Source organism: Xenia sp. Carnegie-2017, unplaced genomic scaffold (assembly GCF_021976095.1).
Source record: "Xenia sp. Carnegie-2017 unplaced genomic scaffold, XeniaSp_v1 HiC_scaffold_19, whole genome shotgun sequence".
In the NCBI taxonomy this organism is placed as follows: domain Eukaryota; kingdom Metazoa; phylum Cnidaria; class Anthozoa; order Malacalcyonacea; family Xeniidae; genus Xenia; species Xenia sp. Carnegie-2017.
The window spans coordinates 1,137,501-1,160,106 of NW_025813481.1; the positions used below are offsets into that span (position 1 = coordinate 1,137,501).

The window sequence follows — 22,606 nt, forward strand, 5'->3', positions numbered from 1 at the left end:
CCAGTTTGAAATAGTTCAAGTTCAAGTTCTGTTTTAGTGGTGACAATCAACGAATGGAGTTGCTAGGCGACTCTATCGTCCAATGCCTGGTAACGGATTATCTCTATCGTCATTTTCCTCAGCATCACGAGGGACATCTTACGTTGCTAAGAAGTTCGCTCGTTAACCGCAACATACAGGCACAAATAGCCACTGAAGTAGGACTCGATCGTTACATCCATTTTGGAAATGGACCAGTAAGTATTCAGGCGATTATTCACTACATTTTAGCGCTTCATTAAACCACGATATTTTGAGGCATTTGACACATGACATAAGAAGGAATTATAAATGAGATTTGACCATTTCGTCAGTGGGATGTTTGTAAAGTCAGATTGCGTCTAATGATGATACTGGACCATTGTATAAAAATTGTGAGGTTTTTTCTACAGCCTATTTCTTCATTAGTACAGCTGGCCGATACATTTAAATACTCAAAATTTAACACATCATGAAGAAGATGCGAAACTGTACTGTGTAAGGATTGAAGTTTTAACATCAGATCACTCCTGATGAAGGCACTAGACTGCAGTGAATAAGAAGTCAAGTTTCAACATCAGATCACTCCTGATAAAGACACTAGACTGGAATATATAACGACTCAAGTTTTAACATCAGATCACTTTTGATGAAGGCACTAGACTTGAGTACATAAGAACTCAAGTTTCAACATCAGATCGCTCGTGTTGAAGACACTAGACTGGAGTATATAAGAACTTTCAACATCAGATCATCGGTCTGAAGCCTCTATGTTGTGTAGTTAGTTCACTATACATTGTAAAAAACACGTTTGTCATATGACTGTTGTATTGTTTAGGTAGTGCCGAATCTAAAAAAGAAAAACTTGTCTGATTTGTTCGAAGGTGATTACTCGTTTGCAACACTTTATAATAGCACATTACATAACGAGGTGAGGTTCTTTTGGTGTCATTGCTTAAGTTCAAATTTTTACGTTCACCAGCTTTTCTGGCCGCGTTGTTTGTCGACAAAGGGATTGAGCCAGTCGAAGTTTTTTGCAAAGTTTGTCTATTCCCAAGACTTAGGGTAATTACATTCAATTTTTCTATTTTGACCATTTTGAAAAATTTTTCATCCTTTTGTCATTGACTATTATTCCATTCGTTTATGCAGGGCGTTTTGAAAAATTTTGGTGATTGAGAGTTGATTGCGAAATCAAATTTATAAAAAAAAGTAGGGAGGTTATTGGGCGCGTATTTAGAAGCAAATAACTCCATTATGGCTGTTACTGTACACGTTAAAATTTACCTCAAAATCACGTCACGTTTGAGGATTATGTCTATTAGACACTTGGTAATTTTCTGTTTTGTTGTGATGTGATTGGTCGAAAAAGGATTTGCCAAAACGTTAAATCTGGGGGGGGGTCACGAATTTCTATTTTTCCCGCCTCTTCAAGACGACCACTGTATAAATGTATTGGTATGTTCATTTTAATGGCTAAATTATAAAGTGGTATTATGTTCGTCCATCTTGCATAGGACGTGATTATCAATCAGGAATGGTTAGATGCGAAGTCGCAACTTCAAAGCTGCTGTATTGCGCAATCAAAGCACGACAAACTTCCCGTTTACAAGTAAGATTTTGCCTTTCAGATGTCACATGATATAGTCCACTGGACTTACTAGAACTAGAAATGTATGTTATCACTTCTTTTTGTGATCTTGTTGAGCGCTGCCATTGTGCGCCACCATTGCTTGCGTGAGAGGGAATCATGTAAAGACAACCAAATTTATTGGAACCCATTTTCTTCGTGCTATGAACCCCTGAAGAGTTGAGCGTTTGTGGTTTGTACCGCAGTTAGAAATGTGACGACCAAGTTGTCGTCCCGACTTGGTATATTTTACTGTTAACCTCGCATCAATTTTCACTGTCAACTTTAAAACTCAACAAATACTAATGTAATCTTTCTAATTCATTCATTTTGCTCTTGTTTAAACGAAGTAATTGTTTGTCTTGCGTGATTTTACCGCTGATAATTGCGTCATATTTTTACGACAGCTTAAAACGAAAACAACTGTTAACTATTTTAGTGAAATTTTTTAGTTTTTCAAAAAATTCTGTGTTCGATACAATATTTCGACGGCTTTTTATTTAGAGTGGTGAATTCTGTAGGATCAGCGAACATGAAGCATTATACTGGTTAGCAAAAATATACCGACCATTATGACTGGCAGACTTTCTTTATCATATTTTTTGCTTGCAGTTGCTGTTTATTTTGATGGTAAAAGATTGGCAACAGGTTCTGGAAATAGGTGAGCGAATAAAATAATGCAAGTGTTTTTAACAAAGAGCTTGATATGTTGTTCCGTTAGGAATTAGTTGACTTGTTGTCAATGTTTTTAAATTGTTTGGCGCGGTTTTAACGCAGTATTTAAGGTATTTTGTCGCTAGTGCCCAGGGTTAATTTAACATCGCTGCGTCAAATAATGCATCTGTGCTATTCAAATTGCTATGAAGAGTTAACGAAGCATGTTTAAAGTACCGATACAAGTTTTGTCCTGGTGTGGTAAAAGTTTCAGTGAAATAGTTTAAAGTCAACTGATTCCAAATTTACGTCGTGGAAATTTTTTAATAGTAGATGAATTGCCTCGTGCACACTGTTCAAGATAGCCAAGTCAGAAAATAAGTCAGGAATGCGTGAGTTAACGTTTCTTGAAGAACCAAAAAGTAGCTTTTAATTGAAAATTTTATACACCCAGGTTATATCAAGACCTAGTCGTTTTATTCACTCATTCAAGAAGACATTGTATTTTTTTTTTATTGTTCACGGTACCACTTCATAGGATTTGCAAAGAGCTGTTAAGTAAACAGTCTACTTATTCATCCAACGCAATTGTTGATGATAAATATTTGTGTTTCGTTGTGTACTTTGGAATGAATTAAAAGATATCGGACGACAATACCAGTCAAAACAAAAACACTGAAAAACAAAATCCGTGTTATGTAATAACATGGTCTGTCTACCAATCTAACTGCCCAATTCCTTAATACATTTTTGACATTCCTTTTAGCATTCACGAAGCCGAAATGAACGCTGCTATAAAAGGCCTGGAAGTCGGTAAGTGACCTAAAATGATTTTTAAAGAAATGGCTTGCAATATGGAACACACAAAATATTGAAAGAAAATTAAATAAATTTGGAAATAAATTTGAGTGATTGAAAACAGGCGCTCGCTTTGCATTTTGCGAATTTCATGTCACGTGCAGTAAATATGTCTCACCTTGCTGTTCCAGAAAACATTGCGTCATAAGGCCCATGCGCAATAATCTGCTCAACAACAACTAGGGGTGAAGGAGCGCGTGGACGATCACGTGATTAACAAAACAGTTTCAATCACGACTATTTTAGTTTTGCCATGTCTTCAAACCTTAATTTCAACTTTTGTCAATACTTTACAGCACATATTCCAGAAAAAATTAGACAAAAAATCGTAATGAAGAAAAGCAAAGAAGATACCTATCGAAAATGAGGTAGGCTAAGTTAAAAGCTCGTTACTGCATTACTTTATTGCTCCAAGCGAATCATTGTACTTAGCTGTCATTATCCGACATATTGTCAAAAAACTCTGCCAGCTGTTTATGGCCAATTGACTTCAAAGTTAACTAGGCAAAGTTATTGCAGTGAATTACTTTGAATATAGCTAGTATCTGGTGGATGTGATATTAAATCTTGAGTTTTCATAGACTCCAGTTTAAATTTGAGTCCTTATGTATTCCAGTCTATTGTCTTCATCAGGAGTGATCTGATGTTGAAACTTGAGTCCTTATATACTCCAGTCTAGTGTCTTCATCAGGAGTGATCTGATGTTGAAACTTGAGTTCTTATATACTCCAGTCTAAGTGTCTTCATCAGGAGTGATCTGATGTTGAAACTTGAGTTCTTATATACTCCAGTCTAGTGTCTTCATCAGGAGTGATCTGATGTTGAAACTTGAGTTCTTATATACTCCAGTCTAAGTGTCTTCATCAGGAGTGATCTGATGTTGAAACTTGAGTTCTTATATACTCCAGTCTAGTGTCTTCATCAGGAGTGATCTGATGTTGAAACTTGAGTTCTTATATACTCCAGTCTAGTGTCTTCATCAGGAGTGATCTGATGTTGAAACTTTGAGTTCTTATATACTCCAGTCTAGTGTCTTCATCAGAAGTGATCTGATGTTGAAACTTTAGTTTTTATATACTCAAGTGTTTGTTTTTCGTCAACAGAAGTCTTACTTTGAAAAATTTAATGATGGCTAATTAGTGATTTGTTTTAATGCGCGAAAAAGCCAATAAAATATGCAGCAAATTATCATTATTTAATAAGGAAAAAATATCTAATTTTTTTGTACAAATGAAAGACCAACATATTCCTAAAACATTAATACACTCATTACAAAAAATCTAGCTAATCCAATATTTTACATTAAAAGACAACGACGTATGTAATACTAATTCAATGTCCAACGTCGTTCTCAGGTCCTTTCTGTTGAGGCTCGCACCTTCAAAACAGATGAGAGGTGCTGAATACAAAACTAATGGATACTGTTAACTGACTGTATGTGCCAGAACGAACGAGGTTTTATGCGGAATGCATATATTAACGCATCAAATTATTGTATGTTTAGTCTTTCAAGTAGTTTCTACATCACGTTGTTCTGTAGCTGGATCTTTCACGGTTTTCACAATTTTCTTCATCGTTTGGTATAAATCTTCGTCATTTCCTCCTGCTAGGAGAATTGCACTTCCGGTCAGCGCACTTCCGAGCAAACAGTTTCCTGTAACTGCACTGTCTAGCAACGCGCTATTGGTTTTGTATTGCCTGTTTTCCTTTAGTCCAGCTATTGCTTCATCCATCGTCAAGTAAACACTGTTCTCTCGTGTTTTTGGTTTCAGGCCACTCATCTTGAGATTTTCGTACTCGCCATTGTCCATTGTAAGCTGCTGGGGCAGCGGTGGCCGTGTTGTCGGTAGCTTTGGTTTGACCTTTGGATAAAGATTTAAGTTTAGCTTTGGTTTGACCTTTGGATAAAGATTTATGTGCAATTTCAGTGAAAGGAACATTGGTGAATTGAACTATATCTTATTCAATCTTATCATTAAATTTTTATTGCTTTTCTTATACTTTCACTGTAAGCACTTTTAACATTTTATATTTTATAATTATTGCTGGTATTCAATGTTTTAACAAAATTCGAGTGACGTCATTATTTACTAGGGTCAATCGAGAAAGAAATGAACTATTTCCGCGGACCGCTTTCCACTTCCCGCTTATCGAATCGGAGAGCATCGGCGAGGATCCTAGTTCTCGCTTATTTGAATTTTTCATGTAGAAATGGAAGTTTCTCTTATCGGTTTGATACTTTACAATATGTTACGTAAGCATTGATATGTATATTACATGGATCGCGCATTTCCAATGTGGTGAGTACAAAAATTTGAAGCAGTAAGTAGACAGCTATAATTAGATGCGCCGCCATATTGAACAGTCCATTCATAATAATAATCTATAATAAAGAACCACAACAGCAAAGAATTTTAGAGCGCATTGTACTAAAAAACCAAAATAAATCTTTCAATGTGAAGCTAAAAGCATTCTCTTGCGATAGTATCTCTCAAATGGTGTCACGAAAATTTTGGAATAAATCCTTTCTAACAGTACATTTGCTTCCTACACATAATCTTGTTAAAGCTAATAAGTAGCAGTTTTGTCAATGCACCATAAGAGACGATTGTCGCAATTTTTCATAACAGAAATTAATATACATTGTATGTCAATCTCATGAAGTGGGACTGTTCAATATGGCGGCTTTCCGGCTTCAAATTTATTAGTGACAATATGCATATCAATGTACGTAAGTAGAAAGCGGCTTTGACAGGGAATAGTTTACAGCATTGCTGGCTCAAAATTTAAAATACATATTCACCGTTTCGTAACCATACGAGGATGTCGTGTATCGTTTTGTAAATCCTCGAATGCTTTGATATTCACATTCATCAGGCGTTTTTACGACAGTAAGTGGAGTTTCATCCGAAGATTTTGTGGAGCTTGAAGTCTTGCATTTGTTCTTTCTTCTTAATTTTATTGCAAGAACGACGCTCGTTATAGTCATCACGACACATAGGGCTCCCAAGACGATTGTCATTGTTTTGTACATGTGAAATTGCGGACTTTCTTTGAAGAGCACGTTTGACGTCACATTTGTTTCGGACATTTTCGCGCGCCTTTCTGATGTGCCTAAAAAGACGTGAAATTTTGCGTTTTAAAGGTTTTGTGAAATCTTACTCGCAATGTCTTTGCTAAAGCGCTTTTCTCTTTAAATATATGAAGATTTCTGGTTAATCACGGCTAATGTTCTATATATTTAGCTGCTTAAACTAGCTATAGCCATAAGGAGGAATTAGGAAAATCTATTTTTCATGTCTGTTTTTCCCGCCAAAATGTATGAAAGTTGATATAGTTTTGTATTAACAAAACCTGTTGGTTTAACTATAGATGTACGGTTGGGAGGGTGGTGGTGGTGGTGTTGTTATGCAAATTACTTCAATACATTCATAATTCTACTCATCGACTTGAGGATAACTTAGGATAATAAAGAACAATTTATTCTTGAATTTATTGGTGTCTTGTCCTTCATAGTAACTGACGTTTTATTTGCTTAAACGTTTAGATATGTATTTCTGGACTTCATATGTCCATAGTTATTATCTTCATCAATATGGTCTCCAACATAGTACAGTTTATTGTGTTGCTTGTTCAAACATAAAGTATTACATTGGTTGGTAAAGATGACTAATTGAAACAGCCGATCGTATTTTTTAACTTGCTCGTTTCAAATTTCTTTGCTAATGATATTTCTGTGAGTTCTCGCCAACCAATATTTTCTATATTTAATTTTATTCTTTGATTAGCTGCATTTATTTAGTTTTTATGCTCTGAAATCGCGCGGTTGTACAACAAAACAGTTTTCTCCAGTTATATGCAACATGTTATGTATAGTTCTGGTTTCAACCATTGAGCATTTGCCAGTGGATATTTACGTATGTCCTTAAGCAAGTTGTTACGATTAACTTTTGTTTTTTTGCATAATCTACTTTCGCATTAGTCATGCTTAAGCCGTCTTATTTTTATTTACAATGGTCAGAACAGTTCACGATTGTTTGAAAAACACTTAAAATCTTTGTAATGCTTTTATCTTTTTTTTAAGCGATGCTGTCGTGATTTGAAGGATGACGACGCCCTCTCAATGGTTGCTAGGTACAGTTAGATAGTTAGCGTGATGTTATGGCGATAAAAGTTGACATTTCCCTTTCGTGGAAATCTCTATGCGTTATCAGTTTATCACACATGTCAATAATGAATTACGCACCCTCGAAGGCGATCATATGTTTTTTCTGTCCGAATCATTCTTGGATGTTTCACGGAAACTGCAGAATTCTCTTTTATCTGTGTTCGTTTTAGGTGTTCGATCGGCTCCCCACCCGGAAAGAGTGATAGACTTAAGGCAGTGATTAAAATATGTTATAAGTCAGCGTCAATACAAGCGGGTCAGCGGGCGCGCGACTTTTTGAGCAATTTTTATTCTTTTGCGGAAAATCTGCTGATTGAAATCGGCCTTTCGGCACCATACAATTTAGTACAAAAAATGTCATCCAGCTCAATTAAATATGTTGTAAAGTTGTGAACATAACACTGCTAGGGCCCAGGAATACGCAGAATTGTATTTTTGCCGCATTTTGCTTTATCTTAATAACAGAGCAATCTTTTTTTAGCTCCATAACATAACCGCTATGGAATTTTTCGCAATGTTTGAAAACAAATATTTTCAAATCGATGATTCAGATACGTACGAATGATAAATGATAACGCTGCCTGACGGATATTGATAGCGTAGATTACTTGATGGTTTTTTTATGATTATATGTCTTATGATGGCAATCATGCCAAGAAATTTTAATGGCCATCTGTCTGTTATGCAGGAAGATTTCACCCTCACGATAAACGGTTTGGCGTTTTTTAAGACTCGCTCCAAACCTCAGTCGCCTTGCTTTTCTTTCGATGTATTGACCGGAATCGAGCGATAAAATTGGATTTTAAGGAATATGAAACTATTTGAAGCTTTATGCTTCTTATTTGAATGATTTGGGCGACAATAATAACTCTTTGTGGGACTCGGAGGGACTCTTTGGGTTATATTAAGAATTAGTGAGGAATTGCATGGGATCCTTAAGAAATGGTGCGGTTATCACTACAATTTGATATGTGCAGATACTCTACAAAACTTTGGGACAGAAAATCGGTTTACTCCTTAAATAAACACTCGGGTTCCTCTTTGACGGTCTGTGACTGCAAGGGGGGCTATAGTTTTGAATCAGATAACGTCTATAGTTTGTTATGATAAGCTTGAAACGCGCACACGATATTTTAATTAATAGTACTTTAGAGTGTGTCTGCAATGAGATTACTATCGATAAGTGGACTTTAGGAGGTAATGTGTACGGATCATGCTCGGATTCCCGTTTTAACGTTTGTTTTCATCGGTATTTATATCATTCGTGTTTGAATTTTGAGACTGGGCGGTAATAGCCTTTTTTCGTGAAATTGATGCATAACTATGACACTAAACACAATAATGGAACTTATGATTTTACTACAAGAGAAAACGGTAGCGTTGAGATACAATTAACGCGGAAATAGCGTAGGAGACGGTTTGCTTATGCGAGTCTGACTAAATGGTGGGATTCAGTGTGGTAGAATGTTAAAACCAACCTCGAGGCGTTTCAAAGGACTTTAAGAAGTCTTATGCTTCAGCTGCATTAATTAGAGCTTACTAAATACCGTAACTAATTACATCTGTATTTTTTTTAAAAGGTGCAAATAAGCTTTCGTCCATTTTACTTTGCAACAATTCGCAAAAGGATATAGTGTAGTAAAATGTGTAAGTGAATATGTTCGATCAAAAGCGATAGATGATTCAGAGGTCGTTCAACTGTCACTGATAGCATCGTTGGTAGCATTCTGGAAGATGTTCTGGAATTTGCCCCGTATTCTTTGTTTGCCTTACACTTTAGATGTGTGCTGTCCCCCTATGTATGCCTATCAGCATTTGCATCCTTCAAAGATTATGCAAATGACGGCCCTTATGTTTTTTGAAGAGTACGAATACATTTCTTCAACTCAACCATTTTTCTTTATCTCAGAGTTATTAGCTCCTTTTTTTTTTACCCAAGAAAATCAAGAAACTGCTCTGATATGTAGAATGTTAACATGTGAGACACTTGCTATGGCACGTGTTATGTGAATGGCTTAAATTGGATTGTGGATGTTGATTCTCGTCAGGGTTTGTGCAGTCGAGAGAGAGATACTGTTGGTGTTTTAGTTAGAGTTAAATGACTCGGTTTCGGCATCCTTAGCACGAATGACTACTACCGCCATGCCGCATTCTCATGGTTTACATCCGTAAAGTGTTATCGTGTTACAAACGACTATGAAACAAAACTCATGTTTATAAAGATATAAATTTAAAAATTAGAATTTGGAAGACGACCTCCAAATTTCTTATGATTAAATAGCAAATAATGTAACGAACTTATTCGGCGTCCGTGGTTCTCAATAAGATTTGCAAAATTCAAATGTAAAAAATAAAGATCCGGAAAACCTTTTGTGTTTCTTCTTCAAACAATCACTCGAAGCTTTGCAAATTGATTTCCTGTTTGCACGCGAGAACAAAACACAGCAAGCTTTTTTAATGCAAGATCAAGTCTTGACGAATTTAGCTTGAAGACGGTTCACCTTTCAAGTTAAATCAAGTACAAACATTTTTAAATATGTGTTCTTCTCTCAGGTGTCTGCAACGATGGGGCTTTTAAAGCAGTCTATGAATGCATGTAAGAGCTGTAGATAAGTACATCTCCATACTCCTATTTGTGCTTAATCAGGCTTAATCGGTGCGTGTCCGTGGCCATCGGCTACAAGTATACAAACAAAATATATGTAAACACTACACTTATCGTGAACAAATATCGACCAGCACATGTGATTGCACACCGCGTTTGACGACAGCTTTAATGAAGCGTACTTTGCCGTAGGGAATCCTACCTTTCGGTAAAGAGCTTTGCAAGCCCGGGCTGCTAATTAAATAACGTGCAAAACGTGTAGAAATCATCTTTAGGTATAATCTCTCCTATAAGTTACTTTACACACTTTGTTATGACCTGTGAATTCCGTATTTGTCTCATTGATTGAAACGTTTAAGTCCTTTCGAGCTAAACCCGTGACGCCTTCCCAATGATGTTTGTGTGAAGGGGAAGGTCAACAGGTTTCCCCCGCCGAATTTTTATTCTTAAATATAAATCCGATGCTTTTTTGAAAGCGAGCTGTGCCATGGTGGATTGTGTCAAAAAAAGGATATTTTCCGGTGCCTAAAAAATTTGGCAATTAAAGTTCATTGTTCACGCATTATGAACAATAACGCAATTGATTACAATTGATCTTGAAGATAGCAAGTGTTGGATTAGAATTTTTTTCGAACGCTTTTTCCAAGTCGTTTTTAATATACGCATGTAATCCGCAGCAAACGGAATTGAAAAAAGACAAACGAAATTAATTACTCAAAGTACATCGGGTGGTCTATTGCACCTTACATGCGTTCGGGAGAGTTTTTCTCGTTGCTTAATTCTTTACATCTTTGCTTGCGATGATCTGCCTTATCACCATATCCCGAATAACTTGCGCCAAATTTTACCTTCTAATTGTTCCAAATTACCACGTTAATTGCTCAAGTAGAATTCTACTGTGTTTTTTAAAACCTTTATTTGGTGCATGTTAATCGTTAGTTCATTACACTGTTGTGAGAGATTTGTGTAATGAAATTTGACACATTTCCTTTCGTTGAGTATGCGTTTATCATTGTTAATTAACAACTTTCAAATACTCTGTGAATTATATCAAAGAAGCTGCGCTGAAATTTTATGAAAAAGCTTTGCCCCTGTAATTCGTCGATTTCTATGTAACAATAAATATCTGTGTGTTAAATGACATTACTCGCGATATTCTACAAGGGTTTTTGGTTTTTACGACAGTTTGCGGAAGAAGAACCGTTTTCGTATGCTTTGCTCTTGCAATCTTACAGTTTAAAGTTACAAAAATATCGACGCAAAAATTATAAAGATACTTTAATACCACAGCGTACTTTTCTTTTACCTGTCGTATTATGATCATTTTGTATTGTTTCATTTTTGCCATCGGTCGCGTTCACGATTCCATATGTTTGGTCACCAATCCACCTTGTTTCAATGACCCCAGCTAACCATAAGAACACTAAAGCCATTAGAAAACCGTGTATAACAGCTTGCGATAGTGATTCGCTCATCTTATGTATAACTAAGAAAACACGCTAGTTTGATGAAAATGTTGTATGACGTTCTTTTTTTCTTCCGTAGTTAACTTCTAACTTCCCTCGGACAATGACGACGAACTTATGCAAGGTCGGCAGTCACTTCATAAACTACCCTTACTGATCAACCTCGAGTTAATTGTGTTAATATGACTTTGACGAAAGCGTTAATCTCTGACCTCCTGTCGAGCGCTCTAACGTAGTAACCTTCCTTCCGACGTGTCCAGGAAGCCGCTCAGTCAATTTTAAGGTCAATCAGTGCGGTGTATTGTTCACATCATTAGCCATCCTTACATCCTCAATAAATCGAAATAACGAACATAATTGCTGATTCCTCTACAGTTCATTGGATGTCAAAGGTTCAATTAAGCAAGAAATAACAGTTATTTACTCAAGAATGTAAACATCTTGCTTTTAGGCATGACCAACCAATGTTGTCGTGTAGTTATGTGTTCTATATATAGAAATATGGTGAACGATTTAGATTTGATAAGAACATTTGTCGGTGTTATCAAACTGTAATCATGTGCAGTGTGATTATCAATATCGATATTCTTCTATGTTCCATTGCCGTGCTAGCTGAGTATTCAATTCCATTATCATTTGACGCATGCAATGCAAACTGTGTGTGTTTTGATTCAACATGAATTGATCTCGCTTGACGTGCTGGTTTTACGTACTGATCTTTTGTTGAACATTGGATGATGTTTTATTTGCGCCCAACTTTCTTATATGATTGAATTATAAGCTACTGTAGTGTTAAAAGATCTTAGCTTTGTTTTTACAATATACTAGATTCTCAATCACAGATCGTCTTTTCAACAAAACGTTTATTCAAAAATTTTACAAGGAAAGAACTTCTTTTATTTCTTCTTCGTGCTCCATTCTTATGCGTCGTAAGCAATGACCCAAATTCTTTGTCGTCACGTTTCTTCTTAACGTACATTTGATCAACGGGGACGTCCGTTCTCGCTTCGAAGAAACGCGAAGAAACGATGGTCCTCCGACGCTCTTCAACTTTGAAGGATTATCTCCTTCGTGTCGAGACGTTTTCCCCTCTCCCTTTATGGGTGGTAGTTTGCATGTGTTTTCGCTCTTGTTTTCAGTGATTTCACCTTTGGTGCAAAGCTCATCCTAAATGTATGATAGCAAAATTTGTATGGGTCAAGCAAATAATTGGAAAGATAGAGGATTTTTCCTATTGTTCTGGTGAGCGATCTCGTAACGACATGTTTGAATTTTAAAAACGTATCTGTTGAAAATTCTAAATGGAAAATTTTTCCCTGTGAGACATGCCAGAATACGCCGGGGAGGCCATATTCGCATTGATCTCCTAACAAAACGTAGGGCCAGACTATTTATAGCCTTAAACAATAAGTCTTTCCCCCCCCCAAAAAAAAAATTGAAATCTCCAGTTATCAAGTGTCGAATCAGTAAAGAAAGAGATCACCAATTTCATGTCAAAAGACAATTGCTTTGGCGAATACCACTTATTTCTTTAACACATAATTAATTCCTAATCCAATTCTAACACCTAATACAATCTCCTTTTTTCATTGGACCAGAGACCACATGCGATTATGACGTCATTTTTCAACTTCAGGATATTTGAGTTCAACTTGCCTCGAAGCACCATCAAGCAAGTGAAAGCATGGGAAGGAAGACCTGTCCACTTGTTTGCTCATGTTATGCAAGGACTTTTCTGCGTTCACTAACTGAAATTTACTAACGTAACTGGACTAAAAAGTCGCGTGCTTGTTGAGATACTGCTTGTGTTGCTAATACCTGTGTCAGGACAGTGTTTTTATGCCATCTCTTTGTGTCTTCCAATATGGTCTTGTATTTATCATCAATAGCGTCCAAGCTTTCGTTATATGCAAAAATAAGAGGCACACAGTTTCAATGACACAATATTATTTAAAGTAACTCAACGTTGCACATAAAAGGGAAGCTTCAAACAACCTATGCACGAAACTATAGACGTGGTCGACAGAACTTGACCTTGAAATGCCCTGTCTTGAATCAGTAATCTTTACAAATTATTTGTCAACGAAAGCACTGTAGAAACTCTGAGGGTTTCGTTATGCGTGCTTTCGTGTGTAAGCGCTGCTAATTATATTGCACAATAGGATTACAAAGTACTTCAAAATTTATGAAGTGCGTCTAGGTGTAGTGAGTTGCCTATTAGGAAGACTTATTAATTTTCTCTAAGGCAGAGTTTTCATCGATTTAATGCGTCGTAATACTGAATTTGCTCGCGTTTCTTGACACCACATTCATGCGTATTTGTATGGAAACGGATAACGAGTTAATGCTCTCTTTAAAAAACTGTCAAACTTTTCAATTACGAGTATATATAATGCACCTGTTGGCAATGACGCATCGCGCCTTTTTTTCATCCTTGCTAAATCGGTGTTGCATCCATCTTGTATCGAGTTTTGCCTTGATAGAAAAAAACGGGGAAAATGCCTCAATAGAAAAAAAATCGGGAAAAAAAGATCGACTTTCATTAGAATTCAAAATGCGTCGAGTTATTTTTGACGTTATAACAATATCCAAGTTTGCTTTTACATACCTCTGACAACATTGGATGTTGCTGACTCTTAGTTCCTTTCTGAAACGCTATACGTAAAAGGAAATGATCATGTCATCTCGGGGTTCATCATTCAACGGTGATTGTCATTCGCACTAAGCTACGTCGTATGCATAATTTTAAATTGCAAAAAGAAGAAAGTGGATTTTTGTCAAAGCAACGAGTTTATCAACAACCTGGATTGATTAATGCTACGAATTTAGGTCGTTAAAAAATGAGAGTGACAGTGCAATGATTAACAACAAATCATAAAAATGACCAGCAGCGTTTCTGCCGATGGAGATGAAGGGTAACCCGAGTTTTCAGTCTCCAAACGACCCTCATTCACGTGTTTTATAGTTAGTAATTCTGTCAGTCACATATCTTTCCCCTCCCCGTTCAACTCGCCCCATACCATTACAAATACCTACAATTTAAAACAGTGATAACATTAACGCAAGACTCCATGACACATCTGTTGTTTTTGTCACTTATTACGTGTAACTCGTCACCAATCTGGCGAAAGCCCAACTCCGTAATCAGGCGGCGAGTACTTCGTTTAAGCCAAAACATAAGTGCCATAGGTGCGTTGCTCAGTTCAATAACGTCATTGAGCGTCTGTAATTTTTCATGCAGCTGAAATTGTTGTCGAAATATCAAATTCTGAGTCCGCTTAAGCTAGGTTGAGGTTAGTGAATTTTTTTGATAAATTATTACCAAGTTTTGTAGTTGGATGAGCGTACATTTATCCTCTTGAATGAGAACAACTCTCAGTGCATCCGACAATACTGGAGAATTGTCAACAACTTCTATTTAAAAATTAACATTCCAGGTATTAAGTTCCCATGTTCGTAAATGATCCAATCAAACTTGAGATCGAAACTCTTTATGATTGGATGATTCGTGACCTTGGGAATGAAATGTGTGAATTTACATCAACACACAACAAACAATTTTTCGTTACGAACTTAAATGTTCCGCTGAACAGCGTACTCGTCATGGTGAATGACAATTGGAAAAGATAGCTATAAATAAAATGACACGATACTTCTCATCAGATGCCACCACCGCTCAAGTGAAAACTGAAATTTACTTTTGTTTATAATGAAGACAAGGAAAAATGACATCATCTCCAAACAGAGAGTGATGTCATCCATCAAACACCTGTCTGCCAAAATGCATCACGTGATTTGATTTTACAGCCATCTTCATTTTGCTTTTCAACAGCTCTTTTAAGAATTACTCAGTTCTCATTCATCGTGAAAAATACGCTGTTCAGAGCAATATTTTTGAAAATCATTTATAAGAATAAAACCGTTTCCTAACATCAAAACGTTTTTGCTGTTATTTCCATGAAAACTAATATAACGGTGACGAACAGAAATCGTGCATCAGTGTTCTACTGACTGTTTGAAATCAAAAAGGTAGATAATTATTTTCAACATACGTTGAACAGATTGAAGAAGCGATTGAACTTTTTCCAAATAATTGTTTCTATTCCAGTGGGGGTACACAAGCACCGTCTGACGCGTTTCGATACTTTTAACCAGAAATCCAAGCGAAAGAAGGAACTTTTCTGCTTGAAGAACCAGTGACAACCACGGCTTGAAAATCTCACGGTAAGGCAAATCATTTACAGTTTTCTTGGAGTTTTCATTCGACGGAGAAGTGTTTAGAATAGTCAAAGACTCTTCTAACTATAGAATGAAGAAAAAAATACAAAAACTTGGTTGTGGTTGTGAACTCAAATGTTGCTATGAGCAGCGTATTTGTCCATGGCGAATGACAATTTATAACTGTTGAAGATCAAAATAAAAATAGCTATGTATAATTAAATGACACGATGTATTTAGGCAGACTTCTCATCAGATGTCACGTGATCAGGTGTGACGTCAGCTTTGCTGAAAACCAAAATTATAATTCTATTTATAATAAAAACAAGGAAAATTGAAGAATGCAGCGCGTTATTTAAATTTACAGTCATCTTTTTTTGGTTTTCAACAGTTCTTGTAAGAACTATACACAATCGTCATTCACCAATGACAATTGTAATTGTATCTTGACAATTTTGTGTTGTTGGAGCGATTTTTTGGAATATTTTGTAGACTAGCTACGAATCATTTATTATTGTAGTTTCTCGGTGTCATACAAGCTTTTCTTACTGCTGGTTAGATGGCTAAGTTTCAATACAGAATATCACTAATCAACTTAGCATGTATGTCGACGAAAGTCAAAATTAGCTACCACTTGAAGCAGAATCTGGAGCAGCTTTGGTTGTAAATGATGTTTAAGTAGAAGATCGTGGACCATTTCCAGAGAACGTTGATACAAAATGGCATCGGAACTCTCTGCAAGGTAGACATTTTTCAAATCGCTTTCATGCAAACATTCACAAGAGACTGTTTAACGAGGGATATGACCTGCCACTTACAAAAAGCAGTCAGTCACTCTTGGTACAATTTCTTTTGTAAGGAAAAAAAATGGCGCTAATTAGTCACTCTTGGTACAGTTTCTTTTGTAAGGAAAAAAATGGCGCTAATTAGTCACACTTGGTACGGTTTCTTTTGTAAGGAAAAAATGGCGCTAATTAGTCACACTTGGTACAGTTTCTTTGTAAGGAAAAAATGGCGCTAATTAGTCACACTTGGTACGGTTTCTTTTGTAAGGAAAAATGGCGCTAATTAGTCACACTTGGTACGGTTTCTTTGTAAGGAAAAAAATGGCGCTAATTAGTCACACTTGGTGCGGTTTCTTTTGCAAGGAAAAAAATGGCGCAAACTGTATATATTTCAAAGCCGATGCTTTTAATGTAATAACTTTTTCTCGTATATAAATACCTTTTCGCTGTCCAACGATAGCAAATCTTTCAACAGCTAATTTTTGTGCTTCAACAAACGATGTTTCGGCTTCACGTCGTCTTAGTTCTTCAACATCGAGCAAACAATCGCGACCGTAGACCTGAAATGACGCCCAGTTTACTGGATCATTGAACATATCAATACCTTTGATGAAATCTTTGGCTTGCACCAATGAACGGCTCACGAACATATTCTGTAGTAGATTAAAGCTACGTTTACACTTATGATCAACACAGATACTCTTTTTTGGATGTCCAACGGCTTATCACGAAAATATCGAACTTACGTTTGAGATATTTTTGTAAAACTCCCGAAAGAATGTCAAACAAGCGATTTGGGGTGTGGTCCATATTGTCATGACGACTGATTTAACGCCTGCCAACATCAAGGCAAGCGGCAGATGTGTGCCGAATGCATTTATGTCGTTAAAATGATGCCTACACCCGTAACCCGAGCTCAGCACGACAACGTCTGGAGCTGAACGAAACGCAAGTATGTCTTCCAAATTTATTTCCCATGGATCACGTGCGTCGTTTTCCATAACACGTGGATCAATTTCAGGGATAGGTGCAAAAGTGATCGTTCCTTCATCAAGAGAGGCATACGCTGCAACGTGTATTAGGTTACTGCAACAAAATTTCCGCTGAAAATTTTCTTTTGAAGCGCGAGCACCCACATCCGGAATGCTTCCCAACAGAATAGCGACATCATTTAATTCTTTTTCCATAAAATCCGGCTGCGGCTTTCTTTTCAATATATTCCTCATCGCTTGGAAGTTTTCGTCGGGATTTCCAATAACCGCTATTCCTTTCGGGGTTATGTTGCAATTGAGTTCTAGTAATTTTAGAACGGATACGCACGGTAGAATTTGGACGGAATTTACCAGATTGGTCAGGTGTTTATCATGGGATGTTAGCAAGTCCGAGAATGGAACGATTCTTAGAAATGAATTGCTTACAATCACCAAATCACGAACATTCAAGTCGGGAATTTCTGTCAGCATTTTCTCGATGGGAAAAATAAGAAGCTCCGATAGCTTTTGAAGACAGTTCTTTCCACATGCGAGGGAAGGTGTGTTTGGAGCGGCTTCAGCGGACCTTTGTCTATCATCTTCGACAGCTTGTCCTTGCGATGAAAGTGAATCGATGTATTTGGATTTTAAAGTGTACGGAGAAAGGTCGTTCTGAAATATTTCGTTTGTTTTCCAATCACTGCATCCAAGATCAGTTGGACTTGCACTTATTTGATTAAATATCAGGCTGCGAAGATGACTGCTACTGCACCTTAATTTATTTACTGTGTTGAAACCGCTGACAGAGTCGACCGTTTTCCTATGATCGCAGTCGTAATTAGCCAGTCGATCTTGCCTTGTCAGTAAACCATTAATGAGACTTGCTATTGTATTTCCAAAAGGCGAGCTGCATGGAGCACTATGCCTGTAATATTTAGGCCGATCTTGGGATGGACCAATCACCCACACGATAAAACCATTATTCAAAATTTTATAATACAGAACCACCTTATTCCTTGCTCGAACTATTTTATATAAGTCGTCAAGATTAGTATAAAGATCATCGAAAGTCATTTCAACAAATCCGATTCGTGTTCTGAAATCTAACATTTGTTTGAGGATGAGCGAATTTCCTTTCTCTGCCACCTCGAAGGCTTCTACAATCCTTGCTTTGTCCACGAGAATATTAACAATTTTGGCGATACAGACGTTGAGTCTTTTGAACAGCGGATTCTTGGTTACCAATTTCAGTTGGCTAAGCTTTTCTAGCTTCGACTCCAAATGGTTTCGAAGTTCGTATAAAATCTTTAAACCTTCATTGAACCTGCCTACAGCCAGCAACATCCCTGCTAAATCTTCCTTTATTTTATCTTCCAAGAGCATCCCGGATCCTTGACATTCCAAAAGAGCACGTTTAAGAAAGAACTCGCTTTGTTTAAAAATACCCAGACATTTGTAACATCTTCCTATTTCGTGCATCGCTTCGATTCCTATCATCCGCTCTCGAATATCAATGGCAATTTTCAACGTTTTTTCGAAGTAGAACAATGCCTGTCGGGGGTTATTTTGGTTCAGGAGCGCTTCTCCAAAATTTTTATACGTTTTTGCACAAAGATAATCCTTTTCACCAGAAGTGTTTAAAGCACGCAAACTTAGCTGGAACCATTCGTTCGCCGACAATACATCAAAGCATTTCAGGAAAACTTTTCCAATGCTACTGTAAGCCATTGCAAGGCCATTTTTATCGTTGTATTGCATACACAATGCCAACTGAATTCTGAAACTTCGTATCGCGTCTTCGTATCGCCCCTGTAAACTTTCAACATCACCCAATAAGTGATAGGCTTCTATTAACTTATCTTGCTCGATCAAATTTAATCTCGAAAAATACTCCTTCATGAGAATGCCAGCTTGGTCGTATTGTTCCATGTCTCTGTAAAGAATGCTGAGATTCAATAATGCTTCTCGCTCGATTACAGAAACCTCGAAATGCCGTTTTCCTCGAAATTTATTCTCAATTGCCGTGAATTCTCGGTATTTCTCTCGCGTTTTCTTAAAGTACAATAAACTTTCGTCAATTTTCCCGTATTTGCGATGTAAAAGCGCCAGTCTGTTGTAAGCTCGTAGTGCGCTAATCTTGTCATCCATCCGTATGGAGGTCGATAACATTATTTGAGCAAACCAAATTGATGCTTCCGCGTTTTCACGTTTGTCACAACATTCCGAAACAGATTCGAGAATGTCATTCCTAGTTTCTGGCTCAATGTCTCGCAAAAAGTCCATTAGTTCATTCTTCTCTGTTCCGTCTTGATCAGAATGTTCGTGCTCTTCAGAAGTTGTCATAAACCTGAAATTTATCGTTTCTATTAAGCTCTTCAACAGCAAATCAAGCGTGACAGTTTCATTAGGCAATTTTTCGGCAAAAATAGTTCCTCAAATTCACTGTGTTTTTCTGCTATTTCACGGTCTACGAAGCTCTTCTCGCCATCTTCAATCTTTTGTCTTGTGCAACTTTCTCCGCCTTTCTCCTCTGGATTTTTCGAAATAACTCCTTTGTAATGGCGTTCTTCATTCAAAGATTTCTTCAACTCAAGTTTCACAGCTTCTACCGTGGATTTGTCAACACAATGAACCAGGAGGATGACGATTCCCATTTGAAGTGAAACGCGAAACTTTCCTTCAATTGTGAGCTTTTTGGTTAGAACTGCCAAAATCTGGAGCGCATTAGTCTTTCCTAAACGGAAAAAGATTGATTCACTTCTCTAGTGAAGAAATACATTCTACCTCTCCATTACTTTTGGCTCTTGAAAAGTTTATTTGGTAAAAGCAAAAGAAGGGCTTTACATAAACTGCAAATGCGTAGAGATAACTGTCTATCTGGTCGACAGTTTTGTGTACTGCCTCCACCCCCCCACCCCCTCCCAGTGCAAGGTCTTTTGTATTTTTTCACAAAAAAATAAGAACAATGGGTTTTGTTGAGTAGAAAAATGAAATGAGGAAATAAGTATTTAGGTTTAGGATTTAATGATTTAAATGGAGTTAGGTGCAATATTCATGTATGCATGCTTTGCGGTGTTAAGTTCCTTTGAAATCCATTGTTTTCAACGGATTATAACCTGCATATATCAATATGAACCCACCCAATTATCAATATGCTTAAGCCACTGATGGTGAATGGCAAAGACGAGCTACGTTGTTCAAAGCAGTATAGCTTTCTGAAGGCACCTTTAAATCTTTGATTCGATCTTTTCAAGGCCAGCAGTAATCTTGGTGAATGTAAATTTCGGGGAAGAAATTTCTAGTCTATAAGCAACAGACTTAATACATCTAACTTCGCGATGAAATGTTATCGAAGTTTGATAGAAAGATGATGAAATATATCTACCAAGAACACTTCTTAATCAGATAGTTAGTCCTGGGAACTTTGCAAAGAGCGCATTTAAACATATTTGACGTCATCGTGCTTTATACCAGGAAACTTCAGATAATGAAATGAAAAGATGTTGCTTCCTGCAAACCTCACACCATTGCAAGAATTTTCATAAAAGTTATATCGCCCTGGCTGACATTTAGTATCGACATAAACACCACGGGTTTTTTGTCGGCAAGAATTTTCGCATCAGGAAAAATCGTGATGAAAAGGTCCGGTATTATAACCTGTAGTCGTTTTACCGAGTTGCAACCAAGAAGAAGTGTCTTGATTCTGATTTGATTCACGACATTGGTGTTTTTATATTCTTTGCTGAGAACTCTAATTGTCAATTTTGTTGGGGTTTTTTCAGCGCGATTCACGTTGTTGAAACAAGTTGACTACAATATGTAAGCAGTACAACGTATGTTCGAGAAAGCAGAAATCAATCAATACCAAAAATTGGATTGAAAAATGGATTTGCCAAGAACAGTGTAAAAAAGTGAACTTTTCCCCAGAGGTGATGCCTCTTGAGACTTGAGCAGTCAGGTAGTAATCCTGTGTATGTAAACTTTTACGAATAAACCAACACAAGTTTTTGATAATACAATGCACTAAAACCTGCAATTTCCCAAGGACGACCTCCCAAGACAGTTGATGTTAAATGAAATATCTGTCGGAAAACTTTGGTTTTTTGATGGTTGCATAAATATGCCATGAGGAGGGCACAAATTGCCTCCTCGATAGAACCAATTTTCTCATATATTTCTCCAGCCAAAATATGAATCTGAAAGAAAAGTTAGTTTCTTGGTCAACAGTGAAGTGAAGTGCATGTTTAATGTCGTCATGGTTAATTGTAGTTTGGACTTTAGAGCACTTGTACCTCCACATTGCAAGGTTCAATCCGACTTAACAATTCAATATCTTTCAGACATCTATGAAAAAGCTCCATGTGCACACAAGCATTAACCCTGCCAAGGAGGGCTTCAAAGTTGCTCGGATCCTGAATGAGAATCTTCGTAAATTCTTCAATGGATTGTAAGTAGCTGCCTTCTTTTGAAAGTAATATGGCATGTTGCTTCATAGTCTCAAGCTAGATAGGAGAATTTATGCATTTAGTTTATAAATATGCTAATATATTTAAATTTCTTAGCATATTTACATGTTCATAAAAAAATATTTCATGAAAATGCACAAGTGAGGTGGTCTATGTTATGGGACCTAGCTTTTTAGTATCTTTATTTGATGGAAATGCCCACATGCAATTTTAGCTCGATTGACTTTTTGTCCCCTATCACTTCTTGTATCACTTTTTGTGCATATTTCACTTAACATGGGGTGCCCCTTCAATGTGAGTCAGTAAAGTTTATAGATGAAGGGACTTTGCATGGCTTATAATTAACACTGCAACACATCCCCACAGCTCTAACACATTGATACTTAGAAACATTTATCAAATATCATAGGGCATTTAATTTATACCCCTAAGTTGCATCGTAATTATAGTTGATTTGCACATTTTTTGGCTAGCATTATTATATTTGCAATATTACCAAAAATCGCCAGTGTCAAATCTACGAGCAACTCTGATATTAAAAGTATTTCTAAAGGAGAAAGTCATAAAGATCGTAGAAATTTGAAATTTCATTCAAGAGACAAACCCTACGTTTGTTCGGTGTTTTCATCCTATATATGCGTAAATAACATTGAAAAAATATCGCATTACCTCTTCAAGTTCCATTTTGTATTTATTTGTCAAATGAAACAATACATTATGGTCGTTTTCTATGAAATCTCTACATTGTAACCATAGCAACCTGCAAA

At 36.8% G+C, this 22,606-nt stretch overlaps 3 protein-coding genes across 5 annotated transcripts in view; 1 reads left to right on the forward strand and 2 right to left on the reverse strand.

Annotated features, from left to right (window-relative positions):
- Positions 1-5,229, forward strand: part of LOC124438232 (ribonuclease 3-like) — a 34,686-nt gene extending 29,457 nt beyond the window's left edge. Inside the window, 9 exon segments of the mRNA XM_046988250.1 lie at positions 38-236; positions 857-902; positions 1,001-1,083; positions 1,536-1,630; positions 2,153-2,196; positions 2,261-2,309; positions 3,069-3,115; positions 3,457-3,528; positions 4,933-5,229. Coding sequence (XP_046844206.1) covers positions 38-236; positions 857-902; positions 1,001-1,083; positions 1,536-1,630; positions 2,153-2,196; positions 2,261-2,309; positions 3,069-3,115; positions 3,457-3,527 — 634 coding nt within the window. The 3' untranslated portion in view covers position 3,528; positions 4,933-5,229.
- Positions 4,335-11,561, reverse strand: LOC124438226. Its single transcript, XM_046988243.1, has 3 exons — positions 11,240-11,561; positions 5,964-6,274; positions 4,335-5,022 (listed from the first exon to the last, which is right to left on the reverse strand). Exons 1-3 carry the CDS (start codon positions 11,406-11,408, stop codon positions 4,669-4,671), a joined length of 834 nt encoding a protein of 277 aa, XP_046844199.1. The 5' UTR covers positions 11,409-11,561; the 3' UTR covers positions 4,335-4,668.
- Positions 11,562-12,122: 561 nt separating this feature from the next.
- Positions 12,123-22,603, reverse strand: LOC124438216 (tetratricopeptide repeat protein 28-like). Of its 3 annotated transcripts, XM_046988216.1 has the most exons (13): positions 22,509-22,603; positions 21,666-21,875; positions 21,404-21,569; positions 17,149-20,107; positions 16,842-17,055; positions 16,249-16,352; positions 15,452-15,701; positions 14,722-14,813; positions 14,436-14,640; positions 14,008-14,054; positions 13,798-13,874; positions 13,218-13,296; positions 12,123-12,566 (listed from the first exon to the last, which is right to left on the reverse strand). In XM_046988216.1, the coding sequence occupies exons 4-13, from the start codon at positions 19,714-19,716 to the stop codon at positions 12,276-12,278; spliced, it is 3,927 nt and encodes a 1,308-aa protein (XP_046844172.1). In that variant the 5' UTR covers positions 19,717-20,107; positions 21,404-21,569; positions 21,666-21,875; positions 22,509-22,603; the 3' UTR covers positions 12,123-12,275. The 3 variants fall into 3 exon arrangements, with proteins under 3 accessions (XP_046844172.1, XP_046844174.1, XP_046844173.1); XM_046988218.1 differs by lacking the exon at positions 14,436-14,640 and having other exon boundaries at positions 12,246-12,566; XM_046988217.1 differs by lacking the exons at positions 12,123-12,566; positions 13,218-13,296; positions 14,436-14,640 and having other exon boundaries at positions 13,531-13,874.
- Between the last annotated feature and the right edge of the window lie 3 nt (positions 22,604-22,606).